This window comes from Diprion similis, chromosome 10 (assembly GCF_021155765.1).
Source record: "Diprion similis isolate iyDipSimi1 chromosome 10, iyDipSimi1.1, whole genome shotgun sequence".
Lineage (NCBI taxonomy): Eukaryota > Metazoa > Arthropoda > Insecta > Hymenoptera > Diprionidae > Diprion > Diprion similis.
In genome coordinates this window covers 18,430,438-18,444,569 of record NC_060114.1, presented here as the reverse complement: position 1 = coordinate 18,444,569, position 14,132 = coordinate 18,430,438, and the positions used below count along the sequence as shown (strand labels likewise).

General features: G+C 37.8%; 2 protein-coding genes across 4 annotated transcripts; both read left to right on the top strand.

Moving 5' to 3' along the window:
- The first annotated feature begins 645 nt into the window (after nucleotides 1-645).
- On the top strand, nucleotides 646-9,351 carry LOC124410993. Its single transcript, XM_046889791.1, has 19 exons — nucleotides 646-861; nucleotides 1,428-1,541; nucleotides 1,620-1,766; nucleotides 2,021-2,270; nucleotides 2,390-2,552; nucleotides 3,012-5,373; nucleotides 5,593-5,649; nucleotides 5,878-6,050; nucleotides 6,136-6,410; nucleotides 6,529-6,779; nucleotides 6,859-6,955; nucleotides 7,046-7,213; nucleotides 7,293-7,450; nucleotides 7,555-7,698; nucleotides 7,778-7,911; nucleotides 8,045-8,228; nucleotides 8,323-8,726; nucleotides 8,814-9,024; nucleotides 9,137-9,351. Exons 1-19 carry the CDS (start codon nucleotides 793-795, stop codon nucleotides 9,245-9,247), a joined length of 5,472 nt encoding a protein of 1,823 aa, XP_046745747.1. The 5' UTR covers nucleotides 646-792; the 3' UTR covers nucleotides 9,248-9,351.
- A 1,073-nt stretch (nucleotides 9,352-10,424) lies between these two features.
- LOC124410992 (caveolin-3-like) lies at nucleotides 10,425-14,053 on the top strand. Of its 3 annotated transcripts, none has more exons than XM_046889788.1 (4): nucleotides 10,425-10,627; nucleotides 12,072-12,264; nucleotides 13,010-13,189; nucleotides 13,813-14,053. In XM_046889788.1, exons 2-4 carry the CDS (start codon nucleotides 12,076-12,078, stop codon nucleotides 14,008-14,010), a joined length of 567 nt encoding a protein of 188 aa, XP_046745744.1. In that variant the 5' UTR covers nucleotides 10,425-10,627; nucleotides 12,072-12,075; the 3' UTR covers nucleotides 14,011-14,053. The 3 variants fall into 3 exon arrangements, with proteins under 3 accessions (XP_046745744.1, XP_046745746.1, XP_046745745.1); XM_046889790.1 differs by having other exon boundaries at nucleotides 10,427-10,627; nucleotides 12,176-12,264; XM_046889789.1 differs by lacking the exon at nucleotides 10,425-10,627 and having other exon boundaries at nucleotides 11,734-12,264.
- The last annotated feature ends 79 nt before the right edge of the window (nucleotides 14,054-14,132 follow it).

The following is a 14,132-nucleotide window of genomic DNA, read 5'->3' as shown; positions in this document are numbered from 1 at the left end:
TCGTAAAAAATCGATTCGATTTGAAATTTTTTATGATGCGATAGTTTGACGTTAAGAAGTGTGCTCTGGTCAGCTAGAACCGACAAATTACCGTATAAATTAATGATTGAATAATTTGTAAAATATAACCTCAAAGTCTGTCTCGCGAGGAAATAAATGGATAAAAAATCTCACGATATTTATTTAGTCCTAACCGATTAGAGCATACTTCCCGACAATGGCAGGATCATTTGATAAAAAAATTGCGACTCGATTCAAAGTTTTACGAAAGAATGACATGATTTTTCGTAAGGATTCTTAAATCGGTCACGTGACACTACGCCCGAAATATCTTAAAAGAAGAGCAATTTAAGCCCACCTCGAATTTGTTATTGAATGGCATGCTAAAACAATCGTATATGCGACCAATTTTGTTGCAGAAATTCGGGCGGACGGAACTCTTTTCAACTTATTACTACTAACTTCTACCAGAAGATGGTGTATGGGAATGAAATTTTATCAATCGGATCGCGTTGTGCAGCAGATCATTTCTCAGGTCCGTGTTAAGAGCACGTTGAGGGTATTACGTTGAATAAATTATAGTACACAACGCAATGTGCACACGGCGTTGCATGCTAAGGTGTATAAAAGTGTACAGTTATTGAAAGTTACGAAATTGAATCGTAATTTTTGTTAGACTCAACTGAGAATTCGGATCTCTCTCGTTGATCGAAAGTTTAGCGTCAGCGATATTATTTCCTGTATTGACAGCAAATTCGCTTCGCTTTTCTGTCAACTAAGAAATGACAGAACATGGATTGGACATTAGAGAGGGTTAATGATCCAAGGAATTTCATAATTCTCGAAAAACACCAACGATCGGTAAGCCCGGCTTTTTTTAACTTAATTTTCATCGTTAAACAAATGCAATTCTGTAACTTGGAATGTTATTAATGCTTCAATTCGTAACCTGACCTTTTCTATTTTGTTTCTGTTTGCACCGATCCTTCAACACAAGAATCAACACATTACAACAAAGAAATATTACTGATGTTAACCTAACTTTCTCACTGCATTTGTCACTTCATTCCTTTTATGGATGGAAATTTTGTTTTTTCTTACATTGACCATCTCAATGATCTGAGCTTTAATTGGCTTCAGTTTCTTCCAAACTTTTCTTTATCGTAATAAATCCCGTCTCTGTCATGTTTGTTGAATGTAACGGAAGCTTTTTATCAGCAACACATTTCCTGCAGCCACAGCCATTTCGTTTATTTTTTTTTAATACCATTTCTTTTTTACAACAAGATTTTATCCTTATTACCTCTACATAGAGGTTTCCCAAAGCAGTCTGCATCCTAAATTGATATCTCTATGATAAATAATGAAATATCGTTTATTCGATCCACTATAATTTGTTGAGTAACTTTTCTCATTTCATTTTACAGTATTCGTGTGGTCGAAAACCAGACAATGACATCATCTGTCCTAGTATTGTAGTCTCCAGGCAACACTGCCTCTTTGTCAGGACTGGCGATGGCTTTGCAGTTATTGATTTAGGGGTGAATACTGCAATTTTACATTTGTTTTTTATTTAGATTTTCAACTTCACAACACCTGACTCATGGTTATTCTTTCAGAGCTCTAATGGGATTTATGTCAATGGACTTCTTCAGGAACCAAAGGCTATGATCGAGCTTCATGACAATGATATAATTGGTATAGGTAGTGTAGAAACGTACAGGGACAATGAGCCAATGTACGTGTATAAACTTCGCAAGGGTAACGTAAGTATCGATGAAATACTGTTGATTGATGCTCGAGTGTATTTTATTAATACAAAGTTGAAGTTCGTAACACTAATGTGATGATGTACTATTATGAAAAATGGTTATTTTACAACCACCGTATAAACTGAAATGTAGCAAACCGTAATAAGTAAATAAAGTGGTGAAATACTGACTTTTTCAATTCAACGTTTCGTCACTTTGACGTTACTAGCTTGAATAGAGTTTTTCAATTAATTTACTTTGTATTGCAGAGGAATTTAAATAACCTTGAAGAATTCGATGATCTATTGACTCAAAGATCAGAATCGGCAAAGGAAATCTTAGAATCTGCGATTCAAGTTGTTCCTCAATCCGAACCAACGAATTTGGTATCGTCTGTAGCAGAAAATGCTAGATGCACACGGAAACGAAATTTGCCAATTGCAAATACTATTGAGTTGGATTCTGGATACGGAGATCCAAAAATCCCTAAGTGTAATAACGAGCATCGGATAATACAAGGTGACAAACCTAAGAGAAATAGAAATTATGGACGACATAAGACTCAAGCGAAACTTTATTTCTAATTATTACATCGTTTTCAATGTTTGTGACGATATTTATCAATAAATTTATTTCAGACAATAATGCCAATGTTTCTCAAGTCAAGGCAACCGTCGTTCTTGCTGACGTATCAGCGAAACAAGAAGATATGTCACCGGAAGTGGAAGAAATTCAAGAAATTTGGTCGACAATAAAAAAAGTCGATGTACCGAATCCAAAAACTGACCTACCGAAACCAAAATTATTCATCCCTCCAAACCCGAAATTGGACCCACTAAAACCAAGAATTAACCTTCCGACGCCAAGAATTGACCCACCAAAGCCGAAAATCAATAATACCGATAGGCCAGTAACTCCAGTGGTTCGCACTAATGGCGCAGATATGGACAAGTTTAACCGTTTGACCATAAATCTCGAAAGTAATGAAGATCAAATGTCTTCAAGGGTAGTTGAAGTGAGCATCGATTGTGATCAGAAGCTCATAAAACCAATAACAAAAGAAGCGACACCAGAAACGAAACGAAAATCTGTGTCTCTAAAGCAGAGCGAAATAAACGACTGTCATGTCTCTGTGCCAAGCTACTGCAAGGAAACTATAGCTAATGTGTCTAAACCAAAGAGTACCAAACTTGATTTGAAGCCTTCCTGTTCTGCCTGGTTAACAAGTGATGTTCGAAAACCAAGAATTGACCTTCCGACGCCAAGAATTGACCCACCAAAGCCGAAAATCAACAATACCGATAGGCCAGTAACTCCAGTGGTTCGCACTAATGGCGCAGATATGGACAAGTTTAACCGTTCGACCATGAATCTCGAAAGTAATGAAGATCAAATGTCCTCAAGGGTAGTTGAAGTGAGCATCGATTGTGAGGAGAAGCTCATAAAACCAATAACAACAGAAGCGACGCCAGAAACGATACGAAAATCTGTGTCTCTAAAGCAGAGCGAGATAAACGACTGTCATGTCTCTGTGCCAAGCTACTGCAAGGAAACTATAGCTAATGTGTCTAAACCAAAGAGTACCAAACTTCATTCGAAGCCTTCCTGTTCTGCCTGGTTAACAAGTGATGTTCGAGAGCCTGACAAAAATCACACGGTACCGAGTAAAAGTAGCCGAAAAAATCGATCGAAAAAGAAAAACGAAGATAGGTCGAAAGAGAAAAAATCCACAAACAAATCGGCGCAAAAAGTTACTACGGATGTCTCTAACGCGACAAAAACAAGATCCCTAAAGTCACCTCCAAAGTCAATGCAAACAGCAGAGAAGGAGATCAAGCCGGAGCACCAATCGTTCCATGATCAAAATCCATCTGCCACTTCTTCCCCGTTCAAATTACGGACTGTTAAGGAAGAGCCAAAAACCAGTTTCTCAATTATCGACATTGTGGATTTGAGCGATGACGATGAGGACATTTTCCCGAGCTCTCAGTTGTTTGATACGACTAAAAACGAAGATGTGATAGACATTGAAGACGGTCCGCCAGAGATAAAGTCGGAACATATTCTAGACGCGTATGACATCAAAGAGGAAATCATTGACCCTGAGTATGAAGAAATAATTGTGCCATCGGACAGTGACGACGAGGACAATCCCTGGCTTCAAAGGCTGTCGGAGAGCCAGCGGATCAAAGAAGAAGAGCCGGAAAGTCCGCTGATGGACTTTTACGACGAAATGAAAAATCTGAATCTGGATTTGTTAAATGCAGCAGTATTAGCGGACGCTAAGGTTCCCGAAAGTGACGAACCGGAAGGAAAGAAAGAAGGCAACCATTTTGAGAGATCAATTAAACCATCGCAGCTCATGAGTGTCAATGATATTGAGAAGGAACTTAATAAAGAGAACGAAGATGACTTGGACTGTGGCATCTTCCACGTTTCTGACCCTTTACCCACTTTAACCGAAGAAAAAAGAACTCCTGAGAAGGAGCTTGATAAATCTCTACCGATAACACAAGCCACTCCAAAAGGTCCCAAGATTATTGAGCCGTTGCATTTGCCGCAACGAAGACGCTCCAGTGTTAAAGACTCGTTTACAGCATCCAGCAAACGTGACGACACTTCATCTCTGGCCTCAACTAGCACAGGACGTGCCGAACTGAATGATTACAGTATTGAGGTATCCAAGCTGCCGTCGAATTTGACGTCTAAACAGAAACGTCTACTACAAATAGACAGTAAGATAAAGCAGAAGCAGTACGAGGACGAGCAGAGGCAGAGAAGAGTCAAGAACAAATGGGCGCAGAATGTTCCGCTGCCTCTAGGGAAAAGGAAGAGTTTACCAATATCTAAGAATGAAAAGTTAGAGATTGTCAATCAACGAAAGGAGAAGTTAAAGGCATTGGCTAACAAGGGAAAAATGAATTCGGCAAAACCTTCGGTGGAGCGTGTTGCTCCTCAAGGCAAAGCTAAAATCAGTGCTAAGAACAGAGGAGACTTCTTGATCAGTGAACAGCAGCAACAAGCCGCCTCAACTTCGAAAGCCTCTTCGCAACCGGGTAAACCTTTGAAGAACAAGAAGGAATCAAAGAAGAGTACAAAGGTTGCGGAGACACCGTCAACTTCAATAACTGCGCAATCTCAGCCCAGCAAATTGGCGAGTTCTCAGAAAATTTCTAGCCAAACGGTGCCACTGAAGTCCAGTAAGAATAAGAAGGCGTCTGTGAATAAGGTTTCAGCACAGTTACATGAAGAACGACTGGAAGATAAGAGCAAAGGTGTCGATGAAGTTACCAATTCAATCGCCACGGTTAAGATTGACGAAACGATTGGATTAGTCAAGGAAGTATCGCTGAATCAGAAGGAAAATCGGGTCCCAAATTCGTTGGATAAAAAACGGCAGGGAAAGATTAAGAAGAAAGTTAGATTCGACATGGCAGCCACGAAAGTTAAGGAATATCAGATTGATCCTAATAATAAGTTGAAGACATGTCCTGGGAAAGATGCGCTTATACCCAAAGATAAATTATTGGTTCCTCCGCAGCAAGTCGTCAATACGGAACAGTATCCCAGATTGGAGGAATTTTTATTCCACATATTGACATGGAATCCATCGTGGCTTGAAGTAAGTTGAAAATAATTATTTTATATCATGTATTAACCCAAACTCAGCACTGTTTCATCACATTTTGTTATTGCTTGACTACTATTGTCATCTGGTTGTTATTTCATTTGATTTTTGATCACAAAAACGAGAATTTTTTTTAGGATATTCGATATGGAATTGACAATATTTAGCACAATTTATCCAGCTTTTTTTTTGTTTATCGCTTTGTTTTGTTAGGAGCAAAAGCACCTGAAATCTGAACCGCCGATTGTTGTCGTGGATTCATGGCTTAAAGTATGTTGAAAAAAATTACTTCATTACGTGTTGTGCCGTCCAAGATTATCATAATTTCACTACAAACTGAACTCTGCTATGCTTTGAATTTTACCTTTGCTCAGCGCTTTTGTCACCATCTTTATAATTCGCTTTAATCATGAATAGATAAGGCGAACTTTCTTTACATGCATTTACCGTAATTTACCCACTACTTTTTCTTTTACTTCTCTTATTTTATTCAATTAGGAACAGAAACTTATAAAATCTGAACCGCCGATCGTTGATGACAATGGTTTGATACCGTTGCTAACAAATTATAAAAATTACAAAGAATACTATCACATTATGGTGCCACTTTTACTTCTTGAATTGTGGCACGGAATCACTAAGGAATTCGAAAGTATCGACCAAAATAAGAGGTTTGTGTTTCAGAGCAAAAGTAAATAAAAGTAAAAGTTTTGTATCGCTCAATAATTAATAATTGATATAACGATATTATTTCAGACGTCAAACACTGTTTTGTTCCATCGTCAACAATTCGATAACCTCGGAAAAACTTCCATCAGTTAATGCGACATTAACCACAATGATGCTGGAGATGTTGGCTAACGAAGATGAAATAAAAAGGCAAATACATCCTGTTTATGGCGATCTTGTATTTCTGGAATTATGCTATCGTAATGACGATGGTAAACTTCATTTTTCAAAGGTTTTCGCCTACATAACGCACCTGCACAAATCCAAAATTACGCCACATACGTTTTTCAATCGTGACCTCGGTAAGTCCTCGAAATTAGTCGTTTCGATTTATTACCTTTAAAAAGGCGGCAAAAAAATGCAACACATTGACGCATAATTCGCGAAAATTTGATGCAGACGTTTCTTTCATGTTTACAGGCAATTATGTGAGAAGACCGACCCACGTTCTTACTTACACGGTACTTACCAGACCATTGATAAAAAATCTCTGTAACAGACCATTGCGATTGAGATGCGTAACTTATCTGCGATCCAAAATGAGAATGGTTCAAGCTCTGCAGTTATTACCCAGGTCGCCTCTTCTTCTCTCGATACTCAATCCAAAGTTTCAATCTCGAAAAGATTTGGCTCAGCCTCAAAAACCACTCCAGAACTCTCTGATTACCAAGGTGAGCGAGACAACGTTGAGTGACACAGGTGTAAATGAGGTGGCTGAAATTTTCAATAATTTATTTTCGTATTGTTCAGGACAAGCTGAATTCCAAGCAGGCAGAAGCAGTGTTCAAAACGACAGAATCAATCGCACGTAAAGAGCCAAAAATCTGTTTGATTCAAGGACCTCCAGGTGCTGATTTGCTGTTGTTTTTCTGGCAAAAGCTCTAAGAAGATAGTATTTTTTATGCAAAGAAACGTCACGCCAGATTTCGTCTTTCAGGAACAGGTAAATCGCATGTTATCGTCAACATGGTGATGCAGGTCCTGTACGGCGATAATAGGTACAGAAGGAAAGATGCAAGCTTGAGAATTCTTCTCTGCGCTCCGTCAAATGCTGCCGTCGATGAAATAGTATTGCGCCTTTTACAACGCCGGGCAAAGTTATCGAGTGAGTTGAAATACATTTACAACTCGCTCCGTAAAATGCTTGATGCGATTAATATGCCGATTTTGTAATGTGTTCGTAGAAGATGATCGTTTCAAGATGGTTCGCGTAGGAATGGTCAACACCATGCATCCAAAAGTCAAAGAAATATCTGTCGAAGAGTTGGCCAAACGAGATTTGAAGAGGACACACGACAGCTATCGATTTTGGGGCCAGTCAATGGACAGCGTCGAAGAAGAGGTGCGAGTAATGGCCTGGAAAGAAATGGAACAAGATTCTATTAGTAAAAATTATTCTATCCATTTCTTAGAGATTCACTGGTTAACAAACGATCATGTTCACAGAAAAGATTTCTAGAGGCAAAAATCAACGCCTTACAATCAAAGTTGACCAGTACACATAAAGTCAATGAAGATCAAGCCCACTGCAACAGGTTAAAACTTGCAGATTTGAAAACGAGATATGATGTTATAAAGAAATGCGGTCAAGTGAGTTGAATGAATCTCAGAATAATTTTGGGAGAGCAAAATCTGTCTTGTATTAATTATTTTTCTGTCATATTTTCAGAACGAAAGTAACACGGACCCCCAATACGCATTGAAACAGGAACGCGATACTCAGAACAATATTTTACTTCGTGCAAACATAATTGCCTGTACGTTGTCATCCTGTTACACTAACATAATGGAATCTGCATTTGGGTAAGAGGACATACTATGACGTAAAAAAAGAAATTTGAAAAAATTCCATTACTCAAGATTATATAATTATACTAATTTTCCTGATCACGTCCATGGAATTCGAATCATTGTGTATTACATCATTGAATTTCAGTGACAAACAATTAAATACATCCAAATTTGCTCCTAGTGGTAAAAAAAACAACATATCAGTATGCATTGTGGACGAGGCGACGCAGAGCTGTGAAGCAGAAACTTTGATTCCGCTAATGTTAGGAGTGAATACTCTAGTCTTGGTAGGAGACCCGGCTCAACTTCCTGCAACGATAATTTCTCAGGTACACTAACGAGCTATCGTCGATCGCTGACACTGACTGTTTGTCCATTATTAAAAAACTGGATCTCACTTTTGTCTGTTAATATCGTCTACAGAGAGCGAAAAGGCTTGGTCTCGATCAGTCTTTATTTTCGCGAATTCAGAGAGCTCAGGAAAATCTGAAAAACAACTCGATTATCATGCTGGACACCCAGTACAGAATGGATAGCCACATATCGCATTGGCCCAACCAGTTTTTCTACGGTGGAAAACTCAAGAATGCTGAGGTGAACGATGGTCGAACCGTTCTTCCATTTTATCCGTATAGAATACTGAACATGGCTACTACGCAAAGTCATGACAAGTTTTCGAACACCGAGGAAGCGGAATTTGTCGCCAATCTCATACACAGTATGATCGACCACATCGATCAGATAAAACTATCGAATCATATATCAATAGGTGTTATAACGCCGTACAAAAACCAGCAATATTTAGTGGAAGCTAAAATCAACCAGAGGTAAATGACTGAATTTATTGTCCCTTATGTTACTTCGTTATTCTTCATATTGCGCGTGCAAAAATACATCTGTTCATTTTTCAACAGGATCACAACCACCATGGAGAACCTCAGGAGTAGAATAAGCATCGAGATAAATACGGTGGATAGTTTCCAAGGACACGAACGGGACATTATCGTGATGTCCTGCGTTAGGACAAACGGGATCGGATTTCTGTCGGATCCACAGCGACTCTGCGTCGCTTTGACAAGAGCAAAACACTGCCTCGTATTATGCGGAAATTTCGCGGCATTCAAGGTATGATAAACTAGACATTGAAGCCGTTGCGAGGACTCCAACGATTCTACTATTCCTTCACGTAAAAATAAAACATGTACGACAATACATTTGGAAAATGTTTAATTTTCAGAGAGACGGAATGTGGAATGCTCTGTTGGAAGATGCTCAGTCCCGAAGAAATTACATAAGAATCCAAGCTACCGCGCGTCCAAACGAAATACTGTCGCATCTAGTCAGATGACATGACAAATTGCGCCATGTCAAAGAACGTTAAATATAGGAATTTCGTAATTATAAGTCGAGTAATGAAATATTTGAAATAACAACCGAATGCAGTGAACCTGTTGGCAAGAAAGGGGATCTGGCAAGATACGTTCATCCATGTTAAAGTTCCACAAAACGTAATAAGTAATAAACGAGTTGATAGAAATATAATTGTGTGAATGGTAACCTGAGATTTTCAAACTTACAGTGACAGGCCAAATCTGGAAAGAGTAATCATCGCGACGATTTTTTTTCTCTTTTCGTTTCTAAATAGGAATTTCCGACTCTAGCTTTACAGTTGAATCGGACTTTCCAAGTATTTTTTTACTCAACGCATCGCTGCCGGTGCGAGTCACTAATAAACATAGCTACAACAAGTATTTTTCGTTATTTTTTATACGCATAAATAGATATAAATACAACATAATTTTAGACACAAGTACCCATTCTTAATTTCATTCCGTTGAGATTCGCATAGCGAGAAACGAATCACGTGTAGCAAACCAGGGTTGTAAAATTCGTAATTGAAAAGTAATACATTAACCATTAAATTGAATTTTTTTTTGTATGGAAATTTATTCCACTGATAAATGCGAATGCATTCAAAAATTTAATACATTATTTACAACTCTGTAGTAAACAATTTATTTTTGAATGCACATGATAAATATATTTACGCGTGATGTAACAATAATTGTACGTAAAAAAAAAAACGTAATTCCAGTACCTCCGAAAGTAGTTTTATCCGCGAATCTTTAGATCGGTCCGAATCACGTAATTAAAACATACGGTTTTGGTTATTATAACTATTATTATTTTTATTACAATTGTAATTATCAGCTTTAATAAAGTCAATATCAATGATCTCTCTACCAATATAAGCCTACATCATCACCTTGTTCATTTAGTTAACATTTTAAGGTATTTGCCGACGTAGGAATAACGCAAAAAACGAACGTTCATATCGTTCCAAATTGTAGAATTCCGGTTCTAGAAACACGACAGTTAATTCCTGGCGATAAAGTCTTTGTCTTTTTCGAAAAACCCGGTCTGCTTGTCCACGCACATCGCGCAGACGTCCGAGTGACCAGTAACCAGTGATCAGTGTCCAGTTCTCGGACAGAAACTACCCTCTGCGACCCCTGAGAAGTGTAGGTATAGTGTTCGCGAATCCACCTGAGCACACCTGAGTTGACCTGCCGGTCAGTATTCGTCAGGTTTATCCGTAGGTTGTGAACGCATTTGTACTGCAAGATTTGATGTAAAATTATTCAAAGATATCTGTTATCATCGTTGACTCTGCCGAAGACTTGACAGATTTTCAAAATTGCCGCCAAAATCGGAGACACCTGGAGAAGTAAGTGTGTCCTGCCGTGCATGCTTGAAACGACTGATTATTTTACATTTTCGAATTCTATTGAAATCTCGGTTTAGTATTGCGTATAAAAATTATATGTTCATTTTTTTTTTAATTGGAATAGTTTTCCCGTCAAGTTTTACACACTTTTGTTGCATTAACGTATGGTTCGATTATTAGAAACGATCCGAGCGAATTGAACTTGGTTTTTTGGTATGCTTCAAACGATCGTCTTATCGAGATAGTTGAGTACATACATTAAAAAAAAAAAATCATTAGTATACTATTTTTCTTTCATTAATGAATTTTGATTTGGAACTAATCGAACCATCAATTGATAAGAATTTCAAAATTGCAGCTTTCACTTATTACCTGTTAAATGATTCTACGAGTCGATTCATTCTCAAAGAAATTGCACGAGGAGAAATTCATTCGTTATATGCTTTAGTTGATTGAATATTTTTTTTCCGAGACCAGAAATGACACGGTGTCTAATCAAACCGTAGAACCTTGATATATATATATATATATATATATATATATATATATATATTATGTAAAAAAATTTCATGTTGCGACGAATTTGTACTACTGAATAGCTATATATTACCGCATGATAAAATCCCGTACTAAAATGTTTTCCACGGTATGTATAATAAACATGTTATTTACGGAGTCTGCTCGAGTATATTTGGGGGTTAATGGCCACCCCGCACGACACACAACGCATTTATGTTCGCCTGATTCACCCTGACCACGTTTGTATATAATATGCATACGTGCCGCGCTATGCAAATTGTGTTGAGCGTAAGAATTTGAATCAATATAAGTTGCGTGTAGAGAATCTGCCTAAAAGCAATTACTTCTGTTTCCATTTCGCGGATAAGAAGTTATATTCGCAAAGTATTTTCGTACGTCTCGTGATAAATGTACGAAATTATGAATTCCATACTCTTTAAGTTTTCGAAAGTTTTTAAACAACTTTTCCCCACAAAACAATTAACGTTACGTCAGCGCGTTCGGAATTTGAAAATTAAAATTTGAATGTAATAGATCGGTTATCGGAATGAATAAATTCGATCAAATTCAAACGTCATCGATATCCAGTATTTGGAGCGAAGAGCAACGCGAGGTGGCAAATAAATAATTCACAGTCACACCTGTAATCGATTTGCAGTAAACCAATGTTAGGTTTTCAACGACAAGCAACATGGGTTGTAGTTTAATAGTGACTCGTTGATTTCTATCGTATTTACGATATCCTTGCGCCACTTACAGTCATTTATAAAATCATACTTGATGTACATACATACATGGTACTTTTCACTGAAATCGTCAACTACAACAGAATAAAGAACTGATTTGTCCTGCTATAAAATTTTGCGAGTAACTAAGGCGTCGAAATATTAGTAAAGAATGGCCTGAGCTTCTGATAATTTTGCAGAATAATGGTGCTTGCAACGCATGGAACGCAGTCGTTCGGGCCCTGGTTTCGTTCGTTCAAAAATTCGAAGTTACTTCCGTTAGTATCCGGATTTCACGTTGCAGGCATGGAGAAACCGGACTCTTCAATGGGCGGCGGAAGCGTCATCGAACTCGAAGATCGCGATCCAAATAATTTGAATCAACATCTTCAGGTAAATCGGGGAGAAAGAGAATTGTAGAAAATTTTGTTGTTTGCCCCAAACTAACGGCTTAATCATCGCAAAATCAGAATTTTTTAAATCTGATTAACGATATAAACGGATTAAGTTCGTAATCAATTACCAACACGCCTAATCTTTGTTTTATACAAATATATCAAAATTTATTGGAAAATTCTTGCGTCCGTCCTCTTTTTTCAACAGATGCTGCGCGCAGAGCAGATAACAATGTTGCCCTAAAAGATAACAAAATTTTACCTACCCACCAAATATTTAAACGGGGATATACCTGGATAATTATATTTTAATGCAGTATTAAACAACAGATTTAAGAAGGCTTATAATAACTGCATCCAACCTATGTTGGGGGGGGGGGGGGGGGGGGGGGTACTCAAGGAAATACTTAGTTTTCGAGGACTTAATCTTTTTTCTTTCAATTGTAACCAGAGAAAATAAAAATCATTTTCGGATGTCAGAAAGAAAAAAAAATGTGAAAATTCAAATTAAGGCTCTATAATGTGTATAGAAGTCATTTTTTCCAATTTGAAAAAAAATGTTGAAAAACAAAATTTTTTTATTAAAATGTATGTGCATCCCATTTTGCTCTCTCTCCCTCTATAAATTTAAAACATTCATCCCGCCCTAAGTCGTTCAAACGAAAAAAAAGTTAGTTAATTCTCAAGACAATTTTCTTTCTTGCAATCTGATAAATCTTGTCAATAATTTTAAATTCGTTCAGGTAATGTGGGACGATGTGATCGGGGAGCCAGATGGTATCAGGAGTCCAGAGTGCGCTTGGAGATTGAGTAGCCACTGCTTCCGGCTTTCGAGGGGTTGCTGTTACGTATTCCTTTCGGTTCTCGTAGCGCCGCTGGCAGCCCTTTGCCTAGGCTGTACCTTCGCGTGTCTGGCCTTTGAGGTATGTAGGTATACTTTAGGTGGAACATATAATATCCCATTACATCGAGTACAAAAGTGTGTGCGTGTGTAATGTCAGTGACCTTTTCGGCATTGTACGACACGCAAATCCATATTGTGCACGCACGTGACGCATATACTGCCAAACCATGAACTCCAAGCCGCAAAACCCCTTCGCAGTAAACCCGAAAGGTAAAAAAGATCGATAAACTTGAGCCTTGTATATTTTACATATTTATTTATAATAGGAACGAAAAATCTAGGCTATGCCGAGTTCGTTTATTGAAAATTAAATTACTCGATAAACTCTCATTGCAAAATATATATTTTTTAAATACGATTGACAGACAAACGAACCAATATGGCCACCGTTGACACGCTTGCGATTTCATTTTTGTCACACAATCATTCCGGCCGCTTAGAAATCATCGAGCATTGTTTCACAACAAGCGAAATGACGGCAAGAATAGCTTGGTTATCATTTTACCATTGATTCTGCGCTAAGAAACGAGAATTTGCGATTATTATGAAACGTAGGTCACGCGGAATTGTGTAGAGCGGTGTCATTTTCACTCAAACCTGCACTCGTTGAACCATAATTAAAGTGTATTTGTCATATTTCAGCACATTTGGTGCATTGCTCCTTGCCTTCGAGTTTGGAAAATCACCTGCGCAGCAACGAGGAACTTCTGCACGGCCACTGTTCAGGCTGTTGTTCGTCCTTGCACCGAATCTGTCGGTTATCTATTTCACAACGTTCGAATTATGAATCAGAGGTTGCCAGATGGACCGGATAGAAAGGACGATATACTTATTATTTAAAACGAAATCGAAACAGTAAGAAAAAAATACGGATAAGACAAATTAAACAAAAAAATACGCTGGTGATCCAAGAACATTTAATTAATTATATAATAGGATCAAAGAAAGAATTTTTATGAAAT